Below are 24,178 nucleotides of genomic sequence, written 5' to 3' on the forward strand. Positions count from 1 at the left end.
TGCCAGAAGGTGTGCATCCAACTTGCACTTGAATCCCAGTACAGTAGTCTCCGCCACAACCTCCTCCGGAAGAGCATTCCAAGCGCCCACCACTCGCTGAATGAAACAGAACTTCCTGACATTTGTCCTAAACCTGCTGCCACTCAGTTTCAGGCTGTGTCACATCCGAAAATGTTAGCAATGCTGCTTCTTGGTCTATTTTATCAAATCCTTTCAATATTTTAAAAGTCTCTATCAAATCCCCTCTCAGTCTTCTCTTCTCGAGGGTAAACAATCCCAGCTTCCTGAGTCGTTCTTTGTAGCTCAAACGCTCCATTCCTTTGACAAGTTTCGTGGCTCGCTTCTGCACTTTCTCCAGCAGAGTTATATCCTTCTTAAGGTATGGAGACCAGTGTTGGACACAGTATTCCAAGTGCGGTCTGACCATTGTTCTTGGTAGTATAGCATAGTTTACTGAAAACCTGACAAAAGTTGCTGTCAATGAGTACCGTATGTCTGTCTACAGCATCTGGTGGAGTTACTGCTTCCATATACATGCGAGTTACGTAGCCTAGGGTGGCATCCATAGGTGCACAATAAGGAAACTTCCGTAATTAACAAAGTAGGCAGCTGCCAGGAACACTAAACCCACAATTACTCTAGAGAGGAAAAAGCTTTGAGGACTTTTCCCTCTCCGAGCAGAAGGGTTCTTGAAAGAATGCAATGCAGCAGAAATCCCCACATGTTGTATCCACTTCAGACGCTACCAAGAAGACGGGGTGGGTACCGGCATTAATTAGCACAAAGAGTAGCACGGTGAAAGGCGGCAGAAGCACAAGGGCTGAGCAGCCTTTGAAAGAAACCGCAGAGAAGTTATTTCATCCGTGCGTTGAAAATGTGTGAGCTTTGCAATTGGGCAGGAAAAGCTGAAGTTCTCTTAACAATGCACATTAATATGACATAATTCTTACCGCTGTACATTTCTTTTTTTTTTTTTTTATAATTCTTTATTCATTTTCACAAATTACATTAAGTGTTAATATTTTCATTCACAGTAACAATAAGTACATCACTTATAAACAATCATTGGTATATTACATAGATTCTTATCCCCACCCCTCGCCCATCCCTCCCAACCATATACTCCATTATTGTATGATATATGCAATAATAAAATACCCCCCTCTCTACCTCATAAACTGATAAACATAAGGGAAATAATTTTACTTAATCCTGACAATATTTTGTTAATGGTTTCCACACATCCTGAAATTTCTTAAAATATCCTTTTTGTAACGCAATAAATCTTTCCATTTTATAGATATGGCATAAAGAATTCCACCAAAAGTTATAATTTAATCTCCTCCAGTCTTTCCAATTATATGTGATTTGTTGAATGGCAACCCCTGTCATTATTAGTAATAATTTATTGTTATTCGCAGAAATCTGACTTTTTGCTCTCATATCCATACCAAATATCACAGTATCAAAGGATAATGCCACTGGGTTCTCTAATAAATTATTAATTTGGTCCCAGATTCATTCCTTTAGACTTATATTGATATCGTTTTTTTCCCCCTCTCCACCCTTGCTTTGATCTGTATCATGTGAACTCTTCCGACTGTGTCCAGTTAATCAGGGTCCTTTCAGATCGCTCTTAGCCAATGGAAAATCTTCCTAGGGCTAGCTTTAACTATCAGGCAAACTAGGTGGTTACCTAGAACAGTGGCTTCTGGGGGGGACAGTCAAAGCAGAATGATAGGTCCTAACAACCACACAAATTCAAAGAAGTATCAGTATGCGCTTTAAAATTTTTATGACTAACAATACTTCAATAAGGAATGGAGAAATATAAGTAAATAATGAATGAATACTGATCAGCCACTCCATTATTACTAAACCCCTGTGAAGAAAAAAGCCTCAGATGTACTATAGGCACTCGGGCGCTGATTCTAGAAATGGTGCCTAGCTCCTAGGTGCCATTGAGCATGGTTGTCAATCATCTGCTAGGCACCGTTTATAGAATCATGCCTAATGGTGCCCAGTTGCATAGTAAGGAGGGGGGGGGGGGGTCGGATGGCCCTGGGCACTCTTCCATTTGCTGCTCACACCAGCCTCGGCTCCCTTCTGACATAATTGAAGCCAGTTAGGTGCCTGACGTAGAAACCTATTTATTTAGACGTCTATGTGGCACCTATCTTTAGTTGCCTTTTATAGAATTTCCCTCAAAATCCCTGGTTTCTAGTGGTATGCTGCACTTGCTGGTATATTCTTCCAAAATGGCACTGATGACCCCCCCCTCAACCTCCCCATTTCTTTTTGCTCAACCCTGACCAAAATGTTCATGTGTTTACTCCTTTTCAGAATTCTAGTTTAAGATCATTTATGAAAATGGTGCAATCGTCGGAAATTCTATATTGTATGTGTCTCCTTTTACCTGCCTTGGTCTTCCTTGCTTCTGTTCTCATTCCAGATAACCGCTGTATGGACAGAAGGTTTTTGCCAACTCACTCGAGGCAGATTGTTGGACTGGCAAGTTTTCCCGGGGCTGGAAATACCTGGGCTCGCCATCTTATTGAACTAGCTACGGGTTTCTACACGGGAAGCTATTATTTTGATGGGTCTCTCTACAATAAAGGTACGAGTCCATTCAGAAATGAATTTGTCGTCATGTTCAAAGTAACCTCAGAAAATACTTTTTCACAGAAAGAGTGATAAATGCATGGAATGGCTTCCCGGTGGAGGTCGGTGGAGATGAAAACTGTATTTGAATTCAAGAAAGCATGGGACAAGTACGTTGGATATCTAAGGGAAAAGAAGGGATAGTTGATGGCAGACTGGATAGGCCATATGGTCTTCAACTGCCTTCCTTTTCTATAATATGGTGGTAAACATGCCTTCTTTCCATTCAGTACTAGGTTCCTTGTCTAAACATCAATTAACATTCATCTAAATGTTTATCTACCTGGAGCCCAACAGAATTCAAATGGGATAGACACATGGGATAGACACGTGGGATCTATTCACAGAGAAAGGTAGGGGAGGGTCATTGGGGTGGGCAGACTAGATGGGCCGTGGCCCTTATCTGCCGTCTATTTCTATGTAATTTATGTGTATCAACAATATCTAAATAAAGTTCTGTGGTATAACAATATATGACGTATTTCTCACAACTTGTCCTCTGGTTCACTGAAGATATGTTGTAGCTTCACGTGTGCTTTGTTACTTTACACCAGTGTCTCGCAAACTTTCAGGAGCCGCAGCGCACTAATCTCAAGGCTGTGGCTGGAGGGCATCCAGAAATGCGCGGACATCGATGTGATGACATCAGGCGCATGTGTGACATCATCACATGCGGAGGCACTGCAGACGGGGTCCTGAGTAGCCAGTTTTGGGGGGTTGGAAGAGGAAAGATTCAGAGAGGAGAAGAGGTACCAGCTGCTTACAGGATGTGCCTCTCGCCACGAGCGGCATGTCCTGTAGACAGTCAACCGGTGCTTCTCCTCCTCGCCGGCATCAAGCAGCAAACTGGGAATCTCACACAGTTTGCAATACACTAATGCTTAATAATAAGCCATTAAATCCCATCTTGTGAAAGAACTCTCACTAACTGGTTTAGCCGAATGTATGAGGTGAAGCAGGCAATCTATTCCTGTGAGCCAGATATGACAGAATAATGTTGCTGGATGCCGTAGTGGGGTTTTTTTTCCATCTCAAAATGTCCTTTTGGCATGTCATTTTTGACATTTCATGAATAGCTAAAAGAAAAGCAGAAAACATTGGAAAGAATATAATAATGATCTGTCAATATTGTACGGCTGTCATTCATGCGGTGATCAGAATAATATACCCAGTTACTTCCTAGGTCCTTATCCCAGTGGTGACAATCAGTCTACTTGAGGCATTTCTGCCTAATGATTAACTTTCCAACGTTGTTATAATTCTATAACTGTGGGTTTGTCAGGAACTGACTAATGCAGCTGGTAGTGTGGTAGAAATTCTGGTTGGAAAATGGAATATGTAATCAGTGGAAGTGTATCTTAGCAATTCAGATTATGCAGTATACATTATTATGTGTCCATGTAACCTCTGTCTTGGAAAAATGAAAAGGATGGTGTGCAAGCACATCATCGAACATCGCAGCTGCATATCGAGGAGACAGTATATGCAAAACTAATTCATGCATGTTCATTGTGGCTATTCTAAAAGCCCTACTGGCTTGTTGTGTCCCGAAGACGGGGTTGAGAAGCAATGCTCTGTGGCAGTGTTTCTGAACATGCGGTACGCATACCCTTGGGGGTAAGCGGGCCACTTGTTGGGGGAACGCGGCCTGGCTGCCACTGCCGTCGTCGGGAATCCCTCCCTATCCACACCCTGCTGAAGCCGCTGTTGGGGATCCCTGCTTGACAATTGCATAAGAACAAACTCATGCAGATTAAATTTTTATTGCCAAACCTCAAACACCCAAGACACCACTTTTTTAAAAATTTGTGTCCTTACTGGGGTGACGTGTTCATAATCGGTCTGGTTTTAATTACTTTTAATGCAGGTAAGACCCTATTCAATCAATGTGGTGCTGTAATTAAATTATTAAGAAGAGCACTTAGCTTATAGCCTGACGGCTACCCAGCTGTTTCACTGGCAAGTTTCATCAGGGGCTGATAATCTTCATAATTTCATTATTGTCTCGTATTTCTTATGGGTCCAGTTATTGCAGACTCTCCCTGCATCTCTCCTGTTCATATGCAATTGTCTGAGTTAGGTTGAACAAACTGTTTTTCCATTGTTAATCTGGGGATCCCTGCCTGACTGCCCGCCCGCTGTACCACCCCCCAACCCCGAAGCCGCCCTGTTAATTCGTTGGAGCTGGACTGGCTCCCTCCTCCCCCAGCAGCACTCCGTGCAGGGACGCAGGCAGCGACTCGCACTCTGCGTAGCTGACCCAGAACCTTTTTTCCAACTTCAGAATTGACATCAGAGGGAAGGCTTGTGGGCCAGCCACGTGCAGCATGAATCCTAGGTCAGAGATAAGAAAGGATAAAGAAATCAAGGTGGATAAAAATCGATGACATATACACTTCTCCCTCCGTATTCGTGGGGGATGCGGGCGGACCATAGGCGCAAATATGGAAAAATCACGAATAACTTTTTTAATGTTAGTTGCAGTTTTTAGAAAAAGCCTTCCTTTTTTTTTAAATTTTATTGTTTATCATTTCAATACATCCAATATACATAGATGATAAAAGAAATACAAAAGTATAAACTCACTTAGTTATTCAAACTAAGCACCAGAAATTAAACAATGAAATATTTATCTAACACAGTCCACAATCTGAGGGTAAGAGGCAAAATGAGTAAACCCCTCGGGAAAAGGGGAAATTCATATACAAAAGAAAAAAAAAAAAAGAAATAAAGCAGTCATAAGATGTTAACCTACCCATTAATTAAATACCGCATTATAACCTGTTTCATTCTGGCTGTGTCGAGACTCCTTTACCCTCTAGGAAAAAACCTAATTGGGCAGGTTCAAAGAAAATATAATTACTCCCTTGATATGAGACAAAACATTTACATGGAAATCTCAACTGAAACACTGCCCCCAGAGCAATCACTTTTGGACGAAATCTTAAAAATTCTTTCCTCCTGGATTGTGTCCACTTTGAGACGTCTGGAAATATATATACCCTATAGCCTAAATAGGTGATCTGTTTTAAATTAAAAGTATAATTTCAACAACATTTCTTTATTTTGTAAGAACACAAGAGAAACCAACAAAGTCGCCCGTCCCCTAATTTCAATATCAGAAGACTGCAAAATAGCAGAAACATCCATTTTTATATTTTCAGCTACCACAGCTTTTTCCTTTTGCATTTGTTTTAAATAGTAAATTTTCTGTATGGGGGGGGGAGACTAGCTTCCGGAATATTCAGAACAGTTAACATAAAGTTCTTAAAAAGTTCCTGTGGAGACATAAACTTAGCTATTGGAAAATTGAGAATCCTTAAGCCTTCCATTTTTATTATTGGAACCGCAAATAACTTTTCTAGAGTGATTTGAGGGCAGGCAAGCAGCGATTTCTGGGCAGGCATGCTGAGAAGAAGCCTTTCTCTCTATGGATGCTGGGAAGCAGCGTTTTTCTCAGTGCACACTGGGAAGCATGAACATAGCGAATTTGTGGAAGAAAACATGGTAGCAGCAATTTTCAGAGTGAATGGCAAACAATACACTTTTTGATTGGTACAGTAAAAGGAAAAAGAACTTTAATGATAATGTAATTTTGGGGGGGCGGATTCAGCTTCCGAAAAATCACGAATAAGCGAATCCACAGATACGGAAACCGTGGATACGGAGGGAGAAGTATACTGTGTGTATGTATATATATATATATATATATATATATATTTACATTGGAATTTTTTTAATTTAAATTAGATTTGTACAAATAAAATGTTTTTTTGAAGAAAAATCTGTCTAAAGATAATTTTCTATTTAAAAAACATTATAGTCCAAAATTTATTGAACATGAAATAAGGTGTAATTTTTAATTATGTCATATGAGGCTGTATGTTCATGCAATGTTTAAATTTTTTGATAAATAAATTTCCATTAATCCATTCATAATGTCACAGGCTATTTTTCGATCTAGAAAATATTATTACAGATGCTTGGTTTTGCATTTCTCTAAACTGTGAGTTTATGTCTACAGAGATAATATGCTTATTCACAGCAAAAATGTTATAAAATATACAGAGTTGAGAGAAAGAACTTAGTCCCATTATCCCTTTGCAAATCGATGTACACTTCCCCCTCCCCATTCGCGGTTCCTGCACTCGTGGTTTCATTTAATCGCAATTTTTTCTGGGGAGGGGGAAAATTTAAAAAACAGTCTTCATGTAAAAAAAAATCCATCTTTTTTTCCTCCCTGCCGCCTTCCCGGCCTTACCTGGGGTCTAGAGGGCTTTCGGGGCAGGAGCGATCTTCCTACGCTCCTGCCCGTGCCATGAGGAAATGGCTGCTGGGAGTTCCCGTAGTCTCTTGAGACTACGTCGGGAACTCCCTACAGCCATTTCCTGATGGCGATCTGCACAGGGCAGGAGCGTAGGAAGACGCTCCTGCCCCGAAAGCCCTCTAGACCACTAGGTAAGGCCGGGAAGGCGGCAGGGAGGTGGGGGTGGGTCAGAGCCGGATAATCGCGGGTTTTCGGCATTCGCGGTCCGGCACTGCCTGTATTCCCCACGAATGACGAGGGAGAAGTGTACACAGAACCAGTCCCTTACCTCTTAAGTGCTAAGTTTATATAGCTGCACAAGGAGCTAAGTGTGAGGGTGTGGGGGGTAGAGGCAAGTAGTAAAAATGAAAGTGAAACCTTTTGCGAAACCTACTCCATACAGTGAGAGATTAGAGAAACTGGGCCTGTTCTCTCTTGAAAAGAGGAGACTGAGAGGAGACATGATCGAAATATTCAAAATACTAAAGGGAATAGACTTAGTAGATAAAGACAGACTGTTCACACTCTCCAAGGTAGGGAGAACGAGAGGACACTCTAAAGTTGAAAGGGGATAGATTCCGTACAAACGTAAGGAAGTTCTTCTTCACCCAGTGAGTGGTGGAGAGCTGGAACGCTCTTCCGGAGTCTGTTGTAGGGGAAAACACCCTCCAGGGTTTCAAGACTAAGCTGGACAAGTTCCTGCTAAACTGGGATGAACGCAGGTGAGGCTGGACTCATTTAGAGCACTGGTCTTTGACCTGGGGACCGCCGCATGAACGGACTGCTGGGCAGGATGAACCACTGGTCTGACCCAGCAGCGGCAATTCTTATGTTCACAGTAACAAAACCTTGATTGCTCAAGTTAGAAGAACTACTGCAAAAAAAAAAAATAAAACTAAAATTACTCTCCGTTAGTTTTCAAGGATCAATCACGTCAAACAATGATGCTTGTTTGGGCAGTTGTATTCTTACGCACACCGACGCTCCTAATATTGACAGGCTTTTGCGTACGCGACGTACATGTCATCCATTCTAATGCATACCTATGAAGGGAATTTTAAAAAATAAAGCAAAATTCTGGAATCTCTCGTGGCACACCCGGAATCTCCTCAGGGCACTACTATGCTGTGGCACACAGTTTGAGAGACACTGCCTTATACCTTCTTCAAATAGTGTGGGATCTGTCCCGTTTCCTGATGTAGCCTTGCCCAAAAAATGATGGTCTTTTTCCAGTCTCAAAATATTTTACACCACTATTTTGCTTCTTAGCATTTCTGAAGAGAGATGATTTTTGCTTCCAAGGAAGAGGGGTTTCTAAAATACCAAGATGGGTTTCAGAGCTCTGCATAATGATGGTGATTGACATAAATACCGTATTTGCCAGCGTATAAGACGACTGGGCGTATAAGACGACCCCCCAACTTTTACAGTTAAAATATAGAGTTTGTTATATACTCGCCATATAAGACTACCCCTTCTTCCGCACACCTTCTGCACAACAAATAAAACTTAAAAGAACATCAGAATTTATTTCAACAATTTTAATTAATTCACTAAAGCTGAATAGAACAATAAACCCATGGGAGCTGCCATGCTATTTGTTTTCTAAACTGTTAACCAAACTGAAACTGTCAATGATAGAAGGAAGATAACACATAGAGGGAGAGAGCAAGTGCCGGGCAAGTCCCTAGCAAGTTTGCTGGCATGACAGTTTCCCTTTAAAAGCCTTCAAAAGCCTCCTGTTCGCCCCCGCAACTTCCTTAAGGGCTAGACTCCACACACGGCCGCATGTGCGAGAGACGTAGTAAAGAGAAAAGGGGTGGGGCCAGAGCGCCGCTGCTTCCCGCTGCGCAGGATGAAGGAGATGGCACCCTTGTCACACTGATGTCCCGCCATGGCCCCGCTGATGTCCCGGCAGGTTTACTAGTACCGTAAGCACCGTAAGGAGGTAAGGAAGGAGATGTTAGGGCATGTAAAGTAAGGGCATGTAAACAGTACCCGGCGTATAAGACGACCCCCGACTTTGGGGAGGATTTTAAGGTACTGAAAAGTCGTCTTATACGCCGGCAAATACGGTATGTCCTCAGGAATGGGCAAGTTAAGTTCAGTCTTTGTTTGCCTTATTGCACAAGCATGTTTTTCCCTTGGGCCAAAAGGTTCTGTTTATATTTATCTTTTTTCTGGGTGACATCCAGAGAAATTATTTTGAGTAAATATTTGACCAAAAATATCTCTTTTTACAAGGGATTTTGACGGGACAACAGCAACAAAGGTTGAGTAACAGAAGGGCAGACACTAACAGAATTTTAAACAGTTTCTTGGCCGAATGCAGTTGTTGAGGAGCCTGAGTATGACCATTGAGTCTCACTGCAGTTCAGGGGAATCACTGCAAAATAAGCACCTATGTAAAAACAAAGAAGGGGTAGTCTTATATGGCGAGTATATAACAAACTATATTTTAACTGTAAAAGTTGGGGGGTCGTCTTATACGCCCAGTCGTCTTATACGCCGGCAAATACGGTATTTTGATTGCAATCACACAGAAAAAAGTGGTATATCAAGTCCCATCCCTTGATGAGAGAAAGGAATAATGATCCCGTTGAGGGAAAAGTAAAGAGTGACACAAGGACAAATTTGTCCCCATCTCCGAAGGAGCTCAATTTCCCCGTCCCGTCCACGTGAGTTTTGTTGCTGTCCTTGTTCCTGCCCCATTCCTGTAAGCTCTGCCTTAACTGCAAAAGCCTCGAACACTTATGATTTTACAGTGTCTGAGGCTTGTGCAGATGAGGATGGAGCTTGCAGGAATGGGGCAGGGAAAGGAAAAGAACTTGCGGGAACGGGACAGGAAAATGAAAATTTGTCCCCATGTCATTCTCTAGGGAAAAGTTTACCTTAGCCTCTCCATTTAAAAGACACCTCAGTATTAAAAGACATCTCAGTATTAAAAAAATTGCGGCTGTACTCACTTGAGGAAAGAAGAGAACGGGGAGATATGATTGAAACATATAAGTACATCACGGGACGCATCGAGTCAGAAGATGATATCTTCAGGCTCGTGGGACCCTCGACCACCAGAGGGCATCCGCTGAAAATCAGGGGAGGGAAGTTTCATGGAGACTCCAGGAAGTACTTCTTCACCGAAAGAGTGGTGGATCATTGGAACAGACTCCCACTCCAGGTGATAAAGGCCAGCAGCGTGACGGATTTTAAGAGAAAATGGGATACTCACGTGGGATCTATAAGGGAGTAAATTCAGGGGAGGGGATACTTGGAATGGGCAGACTTGGTGGGCTATAGCCCTTTTCTGCTGCTTTTTTCTATGTTTTTATGTTACTGTTCCTGTGCTTTGGAAAAGCAAAGATCAAGCTAAGCTTGAAGGGGAAAGCAATAGTTTTTTTCAGTATGATGTGGAGCTTTGGCTAACTTGGGCCCTTTTATGAAACCGGCTGTGGCGGTAAAAACCCAGACACTCATAGGAATTCTATGAGCTTAATCATAATTTCAAAGCGATGAACAGTTTAAAATACATTCATTATATATATATATAAAAAAAGAACAAAAACAATACAATACATACTTTAAATAATAACATTGGGTTAAAGACTAAAACATCATTTTGGGAACATAAGGTAAGAAGGGATTGTGAAATACAATTCGATATAGTAAAGCAATACAAAGGAAAAATACAGGAGAAAGACAAGTAAAAACATAGTTTAGTACTGTATAGTCTATGGCCTAGGGATTAGTGTATTAAGCACTAAAGGCTTTGCAATAGGGAAAATACTTAAAGGGGAGAGGACTCGATATACCACTTTTTCTGTGTGATTTACACTGAAGCAATCTGTAAAAGCAATAAATAATATTTAGTAATTCAAGATGTTTAATTTGCTATCCTTACTTACCCAGTACAATATAGTTACATGATGGCTAATCGAATATTTGCTTGGATTTGTGATGGGCCCACTCAGACAAGTCCAGGACAAAGAATATGGTTTTGACATTTTAGGAAGCAGAACAAAATGTTTCAGCCCATTAACTCATAGTTCAACTCAGCAGAAATCTGAAGGTTAAATAAATTGCTCTAATAAATGAACATAATCAACAATTTAGCAGACACCAGAGGACAGAAAGCTGGGAAGGTTAATGGTATTCCAGTGCATATCGTGCTTATAATGCTGCCTTGCTCAATGATTCTCTATCAGATGTTTAAAATCCAGGGGATTCCTTCTCTTACTCCCTTCATCTTTTCCCTTTTTTTTGTTTTCCCAGCATGGTAAGGTAAAGGAGAAAGGTCTGGATGCAGAAGTCAGGCCAATGTAATCAGACGCCTGGTTTTGTTAAAGAATAAGATAATAAGAATTGCCATGCTGAGTTAACGTAGCTGGTTTTAAGAAAGGTTTGGACAATTTCTTGGAGAAAAAGTCCATAGTTGGTATTGAGGCAGACATGGGGGAAGCCCTGGATTGGTAGCATGGAATCTTGATACTCTTTGGGGTTCTGAAATGTTGCTACTGTTTGGGTTTTTGCACAGTACTAGTGACCTTGATTGGCCACCTTGAAGACGGGCTACTGGGCTAGATGGACCATTGGTCTGACCCGGTAAGACTATTCTTATGTTCTTATGGGTCAGACCAAAGGTCCATCTTGCCCAGTTCCTGTTTGTAGTAGAGGCCAGTTCAAGTCATTGTATCTGGCATCATCCCAAATGTAGTAAGATTCCATCCTATGTAAGAACATAAGAATTGCCACTGCTGGGTCAGACCAGTGGTTCATCGTGCCCAGCCGTCTGCTCACATGGCGGCCCTTGGTCAAAGACCAGTGCCCCATTTGAGTATAGCCCTACCTGCGTACGTTCTTGTTCAGCAGGAACTTATCGAACCCTTTCTTAAATCCCTGGAGGGTGCTTTCCCCTATAACAGCCTCTGGAAGAGCATTCCAGATATCTACCACTCTCTGGGTGAAGAAGAACTTCCCTACGTATGTATGGAATCTATCCCCTTTTTAACTTTAGAGTGCCTCTCGTTCTCTTCACCTTGGAGAGGGTGAACAACCTCTCTTTCTCTTCTAAGTAAATTCCCTTCAATATCTTCAATGTTTCGTTCATGTCCCCTCTCAGTCTCCTCTTTTCAAGGGAAAAGAGGCCCAGTTTCTCTAGCCTCTCATTGTACGGCAACTTCTCCAGTCCCTTAACCATTTTTGTCGCTCTTCTCTGGACCCTTTCGAGATGAGCAGTGACTTTCTCTAGGTATACCTCAATAATGGTTTATGGTTTTTACCTTCAGGAATCTGTCCAAAATTTATTAAACTCAGATACATTAACTGTTTTTACCATATCCTCTGCCAGTGAGCTCCAGAACTTAGGTGAAAAAGCCTTCTCCTATTTAAGTATGTTACTACGAGTAAATTCATAACAGATAAATGGGGAAACCAAAAGCTTGGTACTCTTATCTATTGGAGTGATTAAAGAGGGTATATCGGAAAATTACAAAGAATCACTCCCTTAATATATTCAACTCTCTTATACACATTTTATGGTCATTTTTAAAGTGCAAAAATATATTCACAGAGACGCGACGGCAAAAACAAGGGGCAAATCTCAAGAATATCGCCTCACCACCCAGCCATTGCATATAATTCAATGATGTGAAAATAACTTTCTTCGCTGCTAAAAGCAGTCAAAACTATTCTTATGCCACTTATCATAGTCAGGGGTTCCAATGTGGCCCGTTTCGATCTTGTGTCAGGGAACCAAATATATTTGCATTCAAAACCTTACAGGGTGGTATGGTCTCTGAAAACATAAATGTAAAAGATTTAATTTATTAGAACTCATCACACGTTTTCTTAAAAATTTCATACTTATAAATATTGCAACAAAATCCTGGCTGGAGAGTAGTGCATCATTCCTACTCTGTCTTACGTCTGTCAGGTTACTTCTTGCTTTCATTTGCCCAATATGTACTTTTTTGTCTACCCATTTTGTGATTGTTTTGCATCTTATGTATGTTCTCTTCTCCACTGTTCAATAAAAATATCTTAAAAGAAAAAAAGAAGGTACTCACCAAAAAATGTTAGAAGACATTTCCAAAAGGCTAACTCCTCCACCAATTCTCAGTGGCAAAAAGAACGCCGTCATACTGATTCAAATAACAGCCAACGTAAAAAACGTGAAGATGCAAAATCGTTCATAGCTGATGGTAATAAAAAATATCACAAAGACGAGTGTCAAAAACGTCAAAAACTATGTAAATTCATGGCATATCCCTTAGTCATTGTACTTTTTGAAAGACTGAACAATTCATGTTTATCTGTTTCATTCCATTCAGGATTTTGTAGGCCATTATCATATCTCTCATGGAATGCTAGAGGCATTCTGATGTTCTATGTTTTGTTTTGTATGTTTTGTTTAGCCATATTTTGCAGTGTGGCTTAGATTCTATAAAAAATGCCTAAAGATAGGTGCCTAGATCAGCGTATCTAGCTGATCTAGGCACCTAATTTAATTAGCTTAATAGGCACCAATAACTAACTTAATTGGCTCAATAAATGGCTTAAATTAAAATTAATTGGATGGTAGGCGCCTACCACTTTCATCTAGGTGCTTAGTCCAAATCGCCTACCAGAAAGTAGGTGTGGTCAGTGGCATACCAAGGGCGGGGAAGGGGCGGACTGCCCTGGATGAACACCCTAGGGGGGGGGGCCACAGCCAGCCGGGTCCAGAACCTCTCGCTCTGCTCTACTACGGGACCTGCACCTCAGCGCAGCTGCCGTACTTATTCCGGAGCAGAGTTGGCAGCCGCGCTGAAGGTCCCGTGATGACTGCGTCTGCTGCCTCTGCTCCATAAGACGTAAGTGACGTCAGAGGGGGGTGGACCGGCAGCCGCAGTCATCGCGAGACCTTGCTGGTTTGGAGGGAGAGAGAAAGGAGCATAGAAGGGTGGTGGAGGGAGAGAAAGGGGGCAGATGCTGATGGAATTGGTATGCAGGCAAAGAGGAGGGAGACATAAGGGAAAAGGATACTGGATAGAATTGGGTTGCAGGGAAAGAAAGGGGGCAGATGCTAGTGGAATTGGTGTGCAGGGAAAGGGGAGAGAGACAAGGGGAAAGGATACTGGATGGAATTGGGTTGGAGGGAAAGAAAGGGGGCAGATGCTGGTGGAATTGGTGTGCAGGGAAAGGGGAAAGAGACATAAGGGGAAAGGATATTGGATGGAATTGGGTTGGAGGGAAAGAAATGGGGCAGATGCTGGTGGAATTGGTGTTCATGGAAAGGGGAGGGAGACATAAGGGGAAAAGATAATGAATGGAATTGGGTTGGAAGGAAAGAAAGGGGGCAGATGCTGGTGGAAGGGGGGAAGGGAGAGAGTGAAATGCCAGACCATGGGGGTATAGGAAGGGGAAGGGGAGGAGAGGCGAAAGATGCCAGACCATTGGAGGAGGGAAGGGAAGAAGATGGATGCCAGACCAATGGGAGTGAAGGGAGAGATGGAAGTGGGAAGCATACAGTTTCTGAAAGTGGCATAGAAGGAGAAAAGATGCCATATAGAAGGGGCAGGGAGAGGGTAGACAGTGGATGAAATGAAGAGAGTGACAAGAAGATGAGGAAAGCAGAAGCCAGAGAAGACAAGATAGAAAATATTTTTATATTTATTTATGTTTTTGCTTTAGGGGAGATTCATTGCTGTTTCTGTGGCGTTGCATTGTATGCAGAGTCCAGCTTCTTGGTGTTTCAATTTAACCTTTGTGTACGTATTTCTATTTTATCGCCCCTTTTACAAAACCGTAGAGCATTTTTTAGTGTTGGCCATGGTGGTAACAGTTCCAACGTTCAGAATTCTATGAGTGTCTGAGCTGTTACCACTGTGGCTAAAAACCACACTACACTTTTGTAAAAGGGGGAGAGGTTAGTTTGTGATTACATATTCCATACTAGGCGAAGGTGTTTTCTGTGTGTTCGAAAGACACGGTTTTCTGTTAGGATTGACTGTGCAGGATTGATCTGTACTAGTCTGGCTTGTTTAGTTTTACAATGGGTGTATTGATGTTGTACTGCTCACTGCAGTATGTAAGATGCTGCCTTTTCCTAGGTACACTCTTGTGCGATGTATGGATTGTTACTAAAAATCATGTTTTTCATACAGATTGGGGGGTGTCAAAAAATGATGGGCCCCGGGTGTCACATATGCTAGGTATGATAGAGTAAACACTTTCAACACTGAATGTGAAGATGCCCAAAAATGTAAGACAGGAACAGCATAGGTCTATGCTGTTCCTGTCTTACATTTTTGGGCATCTTCACATTCAGTGTTGAAAGTGTTTACTCTATCATACATTGGTTTTTCATCACATCTGGGTTACCGGCGGCTATTTACATATGCTAGGTATGCCACTGGGTGTGGTTAAGGGCAGATTGTGGGCACGTGTTGCATATAGCTATCTAAATTGGACATAGGTGCTGCCTGTTTATACTAAGGTTTTCTTGGTGGTGTCTTTTCTCAACTTCCTACTTCTGCACCTTCACCATTTTAAGATCAACCCGAATGGTGAAGGTGCAGAAGTAGGAAGTCGAGGAAAGACACCGCCATCACGAAGATAAGATAAAATAAGATAAGTGCACTTTGTGTCTAATGACAACAGGTGTATTTAAATCATTGGATTAATTTGGCGGTGCGAGTGACCTTTGAAAGTGCTATGATGGTCCCTCCACAACCTACACTTGTTACTATTATTAAGCACTAAGATTGTTGGTCTATGCACTTTTAAATAATTTTATATAAAGTAGTTTTGAGGGTCTTCTGTTTTGGTTTGTTTATTTTTATTTATTAAAAAAAATACTTGTGAAGATTTTGAATGAACTTCAAAATCGGCGCCATAAAATATCATAAGAACATAAGAATTGCCTCTGCCGGGTCAGACCAGGAGTCCATCGTGCCCAGCAGTCCGCTCCCGCGGCGGCCCCCCCAGGTCCATGACCTATAAGTGTTCCCTACCTAACCTAAACATCCATACCCTGTTCGCTTAATGTCCTGTAAGGTAAACCTTTAGCTGTACCCTGTTATCACTCAGCACTATTCTATAAATGGCACTCAAAAGCCCCCTTTTATGAAGCCGCGTTAGGCTTTTTTATCGCCAGCCGCAGCAGTATTAGCTGGGAATTACACCAAATGAAATGCAAATCCTTTTGCCTAAATTAGGCCCGGATCCCCCTTATTCTGCAACTGTGTACGTAAATTGCAGGAGCGCATCTGATCTGTCTATGACCCTTTCCTGACCGTGCCTCTTCTTGGAATTGCACATAAAATTTACATAAAGATTCCGCACCTAAAAACTCGTGTGTAAATTTTAATTGATTTCAATTAGCATCAATAATTTCTTGTTAAAATCCCAATTATCAGTGCTAATTGGCTCATTATTCAATTAAATCATGTGCGCCCAAATCTGTGTGCACAATTTTTAGCACTTTTTTATAGACTTGGGCTGATGGCACCCAAATGAATTGGTTAACGAGCTCTTAACCATCAGTAATTGAGTGTTAACAACCAATTAGTAATGTTAATTGCCACTCATTAAAATGTATGCATGCATCTGACTGTGCACTATTTTATAAGACAAGGGTGCCTCATTCCCATAGCGTGTAACATTACATAGCAATTCATTTGTATACTGCGACTACCTTGCAGTTCTGTGCGGTTTACAGTTCTAAACTACTGCGCATTCACAGTGAATTACAATTCAGCAATTAAGAAATTACTCGAATACTTATGTAATTTTCAGGAAATCGATAAAAACCTAACAATCAGATCTTAGAATCAGAATGCCAAAATTCTTATCCCATAAAGCCGCCTGATATGCCAGAATTCTATTAAAGACTCTTTTATATAGGCAGACTTTTACTGAAGGAAATGCAAAGTGCATTCTATCAACAAACTTAAAGTGATCAATGATTTATTTATTTATTCATTTTTATAGCCTGTCTTCCCCAGGAGCCCAGAACGGGTTTCAAGGATACATACACAAAGGGCTTCTATCAAACTGCGCTAGCAGTTTTTAGCGCGGTGAGCCACGCTGAATGGCCCGCGCTGCTCCCGACGCTTATAGAGTTCCTGTGAGCGTCGGGAGCAGCGCAGGCCATTCAGCGCGGCTCTCTGTGCTAAAAACTACTAGCGCAGTTTGATAGAAAAAGCCCATAGTTTTCAGGAGCAATGATGTAGGTAGGAATCAAGCCATTCTTCCTTCAGTCTGCAGCCAATGCAAACGCCAATAATAATCCGATATATGATCAAATTTCTTCAGATTAAATATCAGTGTAACGGCTATATTTTGGATAATCTGCATCCTTTTGATGTTCTTTTTGCATGAAACTAAATGAATCAAATTGCAATTAGTCTAAAGCGCTTAAGACTAAAGATTGAACCAAAAGCCTGAATGCATTAAAACTAAAATAAGATCTAATGATCCAAAGTTTCCATAACAGGAAGTGACTTTTTATTTTTTTAACCAAAAGGGACATGACCATGTGAGGGGAATGGGCGTATCAGGACTGCATTATGAAAGAGAACACAACAGCAGAAGAAATGTAAGAACAATGGGTCCTGGTAGCATGTAATGGCCTCTTTTGGGGTTGTGGTGCCTTTCACCAATCAACACAACCAGAACCCGTTGTTTTCCATCCCTTCTGCCGTTCTGTTCTCTTTCATAATGCTGTCCTGAAGTGCCCATGACCCTCCCATGGCCATGTCCCTTTTGGGATACACATAGGCTGGAGTGAGCTTCGACGTCAACTCTAGTGGTTGGAACCTAAGGACAGTAACATAGTAAATGATGGCAGATAAAGACCCGAGTGGTCCATCCAGTCTGTCCAACCATACATGCTCCATAAATTAATTTAGTTTAAATGATCCTTTTTCTTAGATATTTCTGGGCTAGAAACCCAGGCCCTGCCCGGTAGTGTGATTAGGTTCTATCGAGTAGAGTCTCCGTCAGAGCTGACTCCAGCCATCTTAACCATCCCAGCCATCGAAACCCTCCCCAGCCTGTTCTCAGCTGAATGGCCATATACGGGACACAGGCCGTGCAAGCCTGGCCAGCACTGGCCTTAGTTCCTTCAGTGTATACCCATTATTTTCTGTTTAGAGGTTCTCTGTGTCCATCCCATGCATGTTTGAACTTGGTCACCGGTTTTCTTCTCCACCACCTCCCTCAGGAACCCATTCCACGCATCAATCACCTACCTTTCTACCCTAACTCTTGTTAACCGTGTCGAGCTTTACGAATGTAGAGATGATGCGGTATACAAACCTAAGGTTTAGATTAGATTAGATTAGATTAAATCACGCTCTCCGTAAAGAAGAATTTCCTAACCGGGTGGACTTCTAAGGTCTATGGCCCAGAAAAAAAAAACAACAAAGAAAAAAGACACCTTAATCATGAAATTGTAATGTAGGGTAGACTGGATGGTCCGGTCAGGTCTTTATCTGCTGTCGTTTACTATGTTACAGTCAGCACCACCAGAACCTGTTGTTTTTCGTCCCCTCCACTTCTGCATTCTCTCTTGTCTATGGGCCGTGGAGGATTTTTCTTATTGTTGCAAGGCGGCATTTGTGCCAGGTTTAAAGCAGGAGTGTGTCTGCTGCCCAAAGTTAGATACAGAAATTGGCACTACATGCTAGGCATATATGCCCAGTGGCATAGTAAGAGAGGATGGGGATCGGTCCGCCCGGGGCACCATCTTGGTGGGGGCGCCGGCACCCATGCTCCTCTCCACCCACCGCTCTTTTCCCGCTTCCCCCCCTACTATTGCATGTGCCCACCCCTTCACTTCCCCCATACCTCTAACCTTCGCAGTGCAAGCAGCAACCTCCAACCTGCTGCTTGCACCAGCGTCGGCTCTTCCTCTGATGTCACTTCCCAGACCCGCGCCTAGGAAGTGACATCAGAGGAAGAGCCGCCGCTGGCGCAAGCAGCAGTTTGGGGGTGTTGCTGCTCGCGCTGCGAACGTTACAGAGGTACAGGGGAAGGGGAGGGGCACACGCGAGGATGGAGCGGGTGGGGTGGGGGAAGGGCACCACCGCCGCAGGCACCTATTACCCTTGCTACGCCACTGCATATGCATTATATAGGATCATGCTTAGCACCTGGTGTTTATTTTTTATTTTTTTTATTTGGCCCCCATTTTTGAGAGGTAATGTTCAAAATGTAACATCTGGCAGAGAATAACCCTGTGCCACCCTGTATCCAATCATCTGAAAGCCTGTCAATTGGGAAGCAAATGTGTGCACGAAAGTGAAAGGAAGAAAATGAAATTTTATTTTGTTGTTTCATATAGGAAATAACACACATTCTCTTTTCATTTCTTTGCTACTTTCAAACGGCAGATCCCCAGGTTTGTCGCCATGCTGCACGTGACGTTACAAATGCGCCTTGTATTTAATTTTTTTTAGGGTTTAAAGGAGAAAGAGATCACTGGAGGAGTGGAAGGACAATTTGCATAAAAACCCATGAAAGTGGCGCGCAAGAAATTGAGGCCTTTGACGCCGCTGTCCTGCTGATTCGAAACCCCTACAAAGCGCTGATGGCCGAGTTCAATCGGAAGTACGGCGGACACATCGGTTTTGCTTCGCATGCTCACTGGAAGGGAAAAGGTACTTTTTATTATTAAACAAACTGCAGGCTCACAGTGATGTCAAATCAACATACTGCATGCAAATAAGTTGTAGAACTGGTAGGATGACATTTCAAGATGAGCCATAAAACAATCTTAAACTATAAATCTACACGGCCCATAAAGGTTTAATTCATGGTACATTTCCGTGCATTTTTTCCCCATGAATTCTGGCAGACAGTGTCACCGATCAGTGGCTGCTGCGGTTTTGTGGAAGTGTTTTACTATTTTGAAAATTGAAATCTTCTTTGTAAACTATATTGAACGGACCTATAGTTTTAGCAATATTGACTCTTTCCAGTGATTAGTAAAAAATGCCTCAGTGTAAAATAAATTATCTTCCAAGGTAAGACAGTAAGATTTTAATCCAGCATAAACTTAGCCCTACAATTACAGTGAGGTAATAATAGAAGCCATCTATAAAGACAAAACAAAGGTTTACCCATAGAAATGGGACTTTGTTGTTTCCTCCTATTGTTTTTTCCTTAATTGTACTCTTACTTTGACTATTGTAGTTCTTGCCTTTTTACCTTTTGTTCCTGTTTGTCTTTGTTTTTAAAAGTCTTTGGGCTAGATTCACTAAGCAAACCAATCCATGACACAGATATTTTACGTGTGTTACACATGCAAATTATCTGCCCCATAAAAAAAATGAATATAAAAGACAGGCAAGCCTGTCAAAAGAACCCCCACACACAAATGTGCCCCCAAGCATGGCCGCCCCTCACCCCCCGACCGGCACAGCCTTCACCCGCCCTCTCTCCCTGCGACCGGCACGGCACGGCCCTCACCCCCCTCCCAGCATGGTCCTTATGGCACCAAAAAGTTGGGAGCAGGAAGGGTGCTCAGTCCCTCCTGCTCCTAGTCCTCCCACCCCCCCAGCCCACCCCTGGTCGGTCCAGGTGGTCAGGCCTGGCCTACCCACCCCGATACCTTTAAAATAGTTGGGAGCAGGAGGGTTGCCCGGTCCCTCCTGCTCCTTCCAGGCTCCCATCTTCTGGAGCAAGAGGGGTGCCAGGTCCCTCCTGCTCCTTCGAGGCTCCCATCTTCGAGAGCAGGAGGGGTGCCCGCACACTCCTGCTCCTACACCGACAGTCTTCTGCTCTGGCTGGCTGCCGCCCAATAGCGGCCTTAGGCCCCGCCCCGGCACATCATCTGATGCACGGGGAGAGGCCTAAGGCCCTGATTGGCTGAGGCGCCTCAGGCTCCTCCCTTTGGAGGGGCCTAGGGCACCTCAGCCAATCAGGGACTTCCTTAGAGAGGAGTCTAGGGAACTCCCTGATTGGCCGGCATGCAAACGGAAACGGATCGCACACGGTTTGAAGGTTTAGTGAATCTAGGCCTTTGAAAGTTATTGTTACTGTTTGGTGATGTAATATCAGCTTAAACTTGTATTTTAGCTAACGTATGTTTTATGTTTTTATGAATTTGTACACTGCCTAGAAGGTTGATTGGGCGGTATAAGAAATTTTAAATAAACTTGAAACAGTCAATACAAAAAAAAATGGAAAGAGCGCACAGGTTCACCCAAGTCTTATATAAAAACACAGTTCCTTTTTATGTAGGACACAGATGCCTATTATGCAAAGACATAATCAAGTCTGATGAGAATTTATGGCCGAATGCAATCTCTAGATATTTTTATGACACATCTGGAAGCAATGTTCTGATCACAGAAGGTTTGCCATCCCGTAAATCAAAAGGTTTGCCCCCTTTCAAACAGAGGTCCACTGTCAATTGGATAGATCTTCTTCACGAGGATTTCTACCCGCGTCAACAAAGTAGAAATTGCATCTGGATTGCTGCCAGGATATGTCTGGCATATTTCCCCACAGAGTCTACGTCCTACAAGAAAGACATGTTCAAACAGGGAAACTAGATGAGGCTTTGGTTAGCTTCCATTTGCTCAGGAGCCAGGACTGTACTTTGTTCGAACCGTATAAGGATACGATAAGTCAGCCATCAATTAATATAGAATGCAATTTGCTATCATGGTACACAAAAAACTCCAAAAGATAAACTGCCAAAGGAACTTAAAAGATGCAAAAAAAAGAGGCAGTAAAAGTCAATGGGTTCCAAGAGAGAACTCCAGGGATAACTACTCGTGGAAACAAAAACCCTCAATAACTCATTAAATAAAAATTAAGATAATAAAGATTTTTGTGAAACGGGGTATCCTCAGTGTGGGGGAGGGGTGTCTGCGAACGGAGGAAAAACCTCCAGCGCAGAAAACAACTAGGTTAGGGCAGCAAACCCCTACCAGCAAACCATCATCAGATACCTCACGTGTGCATAAATAATACAGTGAGAATAAAGGTGAACAATGAGTGATAAATAATTTAATTGTCACACGAATGGAATCACATGGAAAACACTCTGAGAACCCCCCGGCCAACTCCCAAAATGAACTTGAACTTGAACTTAGCTTGAAGGATAAAGTCTGCTTCCTCTGTAGATGTAACAGGCACGATGGAACAGGAATCCAAAAAATCACCACAATTGAATTGAAGATCCCCTCTGGCCAGGTTCAACCAAGCTCGGTTTTGGTAACACAGCATCCCTTCGTCAGAAACCCATTGAAAATGAAAAGCACATTAAATCCAACAAACCGGCTGGGAGGAGGGCGGAGCTAACAAAGAGCAGCACACACAGCGCTTAAGAGCTGAACAGGAACTACGTCATGAAAGATGAACACCAATCACAAACGGACAGAAATTAAATGATGGTATTCCACTCTATACAGTCATTAGGTCCATGTGGGTGTACTGCACGTAAATGAAAAATCCAAAATTGTTCCCTTAGTTGGATGTGATGCATTTTGTCCCCTCTGAAATCGCCGGGTAGTTGTTCCAAAACGAACTAAGTTAGATCATAAAACAAGTGACCCTTGTCCAGGCAGTGGGGAACCAGAGGAGCAGACAGAGAGCTGGTGTTCAGTCTGCTCTTGTGTTCAGACAGACAAATCTTGATTTTTCTGCTAGTCCGTCCCAAGTATATGAGATTGCAAGGACTGGTGATGATATAAATGACCCACTGGGAATCACAGGTGGTATGGTGTCTCAAATTGTAGACCTGCTGGGTTTGAGGATGTTGCCAACTGGAAATGGACAATGTGTTGCGGCACATATTACAGTGACCGCAAGCTGAATGACTCCCTGTGTCTGGAATAGAACGGGGAGTCATGGGAGTCAGTAAATTACCCAAGTTCTTTGGGCGAGAAAAAGTATGAAAGTCCAAAACATGCCAATGTCTTTTAATGATACTGGCAACCTGATGAGCTTGGTTGGAAAAAGAGAGAACACATATTTGACGATCAGTGCTTTGGTTGGACATGGTGGTGCGAAGTAACTGAGGGTTAGCATAGCGGGCCCTGAGATAGGCTCGTTTAATAGTCCAATCAGGATAACCCCGGGCTTTAAAGCGCTGTGTCATAATTTTGGCTTGAGCTTTGAACTTGACCACCGTAGAACATATCCGCCGGATCCTGAGAAATTGACTAATGGGTAATTACTGCTTGAGACAAGTGGAATGACAACTAGAATAGTGAAGGTAAGTATTGCGATCAGTAGGTTTTCTGAAAACAGTAGTTACCAGTTTACCAAGAGACTTAGTCACCACAGTGTCAAGATAAGTAACTGTAGAAATGTCAACAACAGCAGAAAACTTAAGGTGAATATCCACAGAATTTAACCACTGAAGGAACTCATAAAATGTACTTGAAGTGTCTGACCAAATGAGGAATACGTCATCAATGTATCGGAGCCATATGGTTATACTGCTCATCCAGGATGATGAATAAAGGTGTCTTTCCTCAAAATTGGAGACATATAAATTCGCTACACTAGGAGCCATGGCGGTACCCATTGCAACGCCATGGGTTTGTAAATAAAATTCCCCCTGAACTTCAAAAAATTTTTTTTGCAGAACCAACATAGATAATGTCATCAAAAAATCTTTAGAGATACGGATATCACTTGGTAAAGAAGACAAAGTAGAGTCAACAATTCTCGAAGCTTCTACTTGAGGGATGTTACTATATAAAGCTTCAAGATTACATTACATTTGTGATTTCTATTCCGCCTGTGCCTTGCAGTTCTAAGCAGATTACAGTTAAAAGAGATCAGGACATTACCGAGAGAATTACATAACAACGCTTCGAGTAAATTACATGTTGTGGTATAGAAATACAGTTATAAGATATCTGGAATTTATCGATAGAATAACTTAACAGGGTTCAAGTAGTTACAGGGTAGTGTGGGGAAAACAATCTAGGTAACTGAAGAAGGATACCTAACATTGAAGGAATAGGTTAAATGGGTACCTATGGGAGATGCTTATTTAGGAATAGGTTAAATGGATACCTATGGGTGATGCTTATTTAGGGGTCTGGATATTATTGGTGTAAGAGGTTCGATGGTTGACTAATGTGTTATTTGCTGGTGAGATTGCGTGTGCGATTGGGGAGGGGAATAGTGGGTGAGGACATGTTTTTTGAAAAGAAATGTTTTGATATCTTTTCGAAACACTTTGATGTCTGTTGTTTTGATCAT

The 24,178-nt window shown here is 42.3% G+C and overlaps 1 protein-coding gene across 2 annotated transcripts in view; it reads left to right on the forward strand.

Moving 5' to 3' along the window:
- The window catches only part of WSCD2 (WSC domain containing 2), a 353,658-nt gene that overhangs the window by 285,713 nt on the left and 43,767 nt on the right, over positions 1-24,178 (forward strand). For both annotated transcript variants that reach the window (XM_033957413.1, XM_033957412.1), the window contains exons 7-8: positions 2,453-2,617; positions 19,408-19,608. In XM_033957413.1, coding sequence (XP_033813304.1) covers positions 2,453-2,617; positions 19,408-19,608 — 366 coding nt within the window. The remainder of the gene's footprint in view (positions 1-2,452; positions 2,618-19,407; positions 19,609-24,178) is intronic.

The sequence above is a fragment of the Geotrypetes seraphini genome, chromosome 8 (assembly GCF_902459505.1).
Source record: "Geotrypetes seraphini chromosome 8, aGeoSer1.1, whole genome shotgun sequence".
NCBI classification, from domain to species: Eukaryota; Metazoa; Chordata; class Amphibia; order Gymnophiona; family Dermophiidae; genus Geotrypetes; species Geotrypetes seraphini.